The 3,425-nt window shown below is 32.6% G+C and overlaps 1 protein-coding gene across 1 annotated transcript in view; it reads left to right on the forward strand.

Moving 5' to 3' along the window:
- Nucleotides 1-1,133: 1,133 nt before the first annotated feature.
- LOC110109568 (protease 2-like) overlaps nt 1,134-3,425 on the forward strand; it is a 46,543-nt gene continuing 44,251 nt past the window's right edge. The window contains exons 1-2 of the mRNA XM_020840702.2: nt 1,134-1,471; nt 2,177-2,393. Of these exons, the coding sequence (XP_020696361.2) occupies nt 1,308-1,471; nt 2,177-2,393 (381 nt within the window). The 5' untranslated portion in view covers nt 1,134-1,307. The remainder of the gene's footprint in view (nt 1,472-2,176; nt 2,394-3,425) is intronic.

The raw sequence follows: 3,425 nt of genomic DNA on the forward strand, positions 1-3,425 counted from the left end.
ATTTTTTGTTATTCTTTTTTGCTCTTTGTGTTTGCGTAGTTTTTCTTATTTCCCAAGTTTTGGTATTAGACATTTTGGTTATGATTGAGAGTGATGACCGGAGAAAAAGGATCAATACTTAGGATCACCAAGTTTGATGGATTGGTGATGCAAAGGGTATAATGGTGTTGTGGGGGTGGAATTTGATAGTAGCTATTTTTATTTGGTGAGAGGGAATGTTGTAGTTTGCATTGGAATTGATTTGAGTGTTAATGCACTTTTGGGAGGTTGAGCATCAAATGATGATTTAGAGCCATGTTGGAATTTGATTTAGTTTTGGAAAGCTGATATTATGTGGAGTGTAAAGGGTGTTAAGTTGAGATTTAGGAAGAGTATGGATACTTTTTGGAAAGCTTAGGGATGTTAGGAATAAGACTAAAGAGTTATTTTGGGTGTTTATATGGAGATTTTGTCTGAAGGTAAAGGAAAACTGACTGTTTGGTATTTAAAGATTTTGAGTGGTGTTAATATTTCATGGATAACTTGCATTGAGAGTGTAATGAGTTAAGAGTGCAACTCTGAATCAAAAGGACGAGTGAAAGAGAAATATATCAAAGAAAATAAATAAAATGCTAACATCAAGAAGGATACAAAAACCTCTCACCAAAGAGGGTGATCAAAAACACGAAGCTAGGATCAATGTAGTTGTCACCAAACAAACTTGCAAGGAAGGAGATACTTCTCCAAATTTGATTTAAGCTCATCAAAGTTTGTTTCGTTGCAGCATTTTTTATCTTTATAAGCATTACAAGTCACGGAGAAATTAAAATATCATAAGAATACCCTGGGGTGGCTGTTCACTTAATGAAAATGCTTTGAAACGAGTTTCAAGCGTCAATATCTCTCCATTGAAACTCAAGGGCTGTTGACTTATTGATTTTTTTTAGCTCATTGGACGATGTAACGTCATTTTGTAGTTTTCATAAAACCATATTAGAGACTGATCAAGCTTGCATGAATTAGACTTTTGATGAAGTGACAAAATGACTTAAGTTTTTCTTGGACTAAAGCCTAACTCACATGATACTTAATATGTTTGATGTTTTTACATTGCCACTTCAATATAACTCAGTAAAATTATATTATTAAAAGTATTTCTTGAAAGATCAAAAACATTATATGGTTTTGCTTCTTCTGTAAGTACGAAACCTCAGAACTCAAAGGGCTTCCATGTTGCAGATGATGCTGACAGTTCAAATGGGACATGGAATGAGTTGACTGAGTTTTATGCTTGCGAGTATTATGATGTTTCTTCAGGGGATGGCGTCATGGTTCCACTGACAGTTGTTTATTCACGGAGGCACAAGCAAGAGGGTAGTCCTGCATTACTTCATGGACACGGGGCTTATGGCGAGTTATTAGACAAGCGGTGGAGAAGTGAGTTAAAGAGTCTTCTTGATCGGGGTTGGGTGGTTGCATACGCTGATGTTAGGTAATTTGAGGTTTATTAGCTTTGTAAAATATGTTCACATTCGACATTAGAGCATTTTTATGATTATAAAACCATTATGTCACTTGTTACCCTTTTGAACTCAATTTTGATTTTGTTTCTTGACATCTTACTTTTTGTAACATTGCAACTTACAATCTATCATTGTTAGTGAGCAACATATGAATATTTTTCATTTGTAAATTTAGCCGTTCTGATGTTTTTTAAGGATTGGGTGAACAACTTGCTTTCATTTGTTTTGTAACTATTTTAACTTATCAGCTGTTGTGAAGTTGTGATGTAATGCGGCAACTCCACAATATTCTCTTGTATTATTTTTTTTTTTTCAAGTTACAAGTGCTTTTTCTTTACTTATTTGAACTGAATTTTGTTCAGTTAATTTCAAACATGCTATTTAAGGAGATTATTTACCGAACCTCTGTGAAAATAAATCTCATTTACGTTAGGCATTAAATAATGAAGGATATCTTAAATGAGCCAACATGTTCAACACGTTTTATTTTTTCTGCTGTTTTGGAAAGGAAAAAGAACAGAACATTGCTTCCTTCTGAAAGGATGATTTTCCTACTATGTGATTTTATCTTCTCATTTTTCCTTATTTTTAACACTAAGCTCTTTTTCCTTTCAAATATTTTTTTTGAAAGTCCTTCCAATTGTTTTGTTGTCTAATAGACTTTTATGGTTTAGAGGTGGCGGTGGATGCGGTAGAAATTGGCATCATGATGGAATGCGTCTGAAGAAGCAAAATTCTATCATGGATTACATTTCATGTTCAGAGTTTCTTATAGAAAAGGGTATTGCTCATAAAGATAAGCTTGCTGGGTGGGGATATAGTGCTGGTGGTCTACTAGTTGCTTCAGCAATCAATGCTCGTCCAGACTTATTTCGGGCGGCAATTTTGAAGGTACAACCATCTTTGACTCAATGTTATTACATGCAATAAGCTTTCTTATCAATAGATCAAATTCCACTTGGGTAGTTGCGTACTTGTACTATAATGCCATAGTACAACAAGGCATACACCTTTTGGACTATTTCATAGTGACATGTGCAATGGCAAAATGGCACGAACTGTTTTTTTTTATTGATTTTCTTAATTTTTTTAAGGGAATCAAGCATGTGTTTTTTTTATTTTTGTGAGGTATGATAGTACTTTGATTGGAGTCTCAATTTTTTTAATAACACAAATGATGCTAATAGTGGTTAACAGGGAAAATGAATGTTAAGTTGGATAAAAAGTATAAATTAGTATTTGATGAGGAAAAGTTGATACGGAGTAATGTTGTGAGAGCTAGTGGCGTCTTTGAGGAATTACAACATTCAAGATTGTTCTAAATGAAAATGAAATGAGTTTTCAGATAGGTCTAACACATTTATAGTTGCATAAGGGAATGAAGAGGGTGATGAGAAAGGATATAATTTGGGAGATAATGATGCAGGAGTTAAGACTATTTTTATTTATGCGGATGGTGATGATTCTCAATAGGACTAGTTTAATTTTTTATGAATAAGAAACTAATTAGCAAACAGTTTCTTATATTTTGAGCACAACTTTCTAAGTTTAATGTTTTGTTCTCATATCATTCATTATTATAACCATGATTATTTTTTACTGTAAATCTAATTACATTATTTGTCATGATACTTTACTTTTTAGTATGATTATCTTTCATTAATCTTCTTGTTTATTAAAGCGATCTTTTATTTTATGTATATGACATTACTTTTTTTTTCTACTTTCAAGATATTTTCTTTTATATTATGGAATTATTGATAAATTATTCATATTTTTAATTCTTTGAGCAATTTTAAAATAATATGTGCCATGCTATGTGTTATGGCTCCAAGAAATAGTGTATTATTTGCTTTTGAGAATGTTGACTTAAAAAGGGGGGGGGGGGGGGGGATTGCAAACCTAGATTTGTTCTCTGATATA

This window comes from Dendrobium catenatum, unplaced genomic scaffold (assembly GCF_001605985.2).
Source record: "Dendrobium catenatum unplaced genomic scaffold, ASM160598v2 fragScaff_scaffold_173, whole genome shotgun sequence".
Classification (NCBI taxonomy): domain Eukaryota; kingdom Viridiplantae; phylum Streptophyta; class Magnoliopsida; order Asparagales; family Orchidaceae; genus Dendrobium; species Dendrobium catenatum.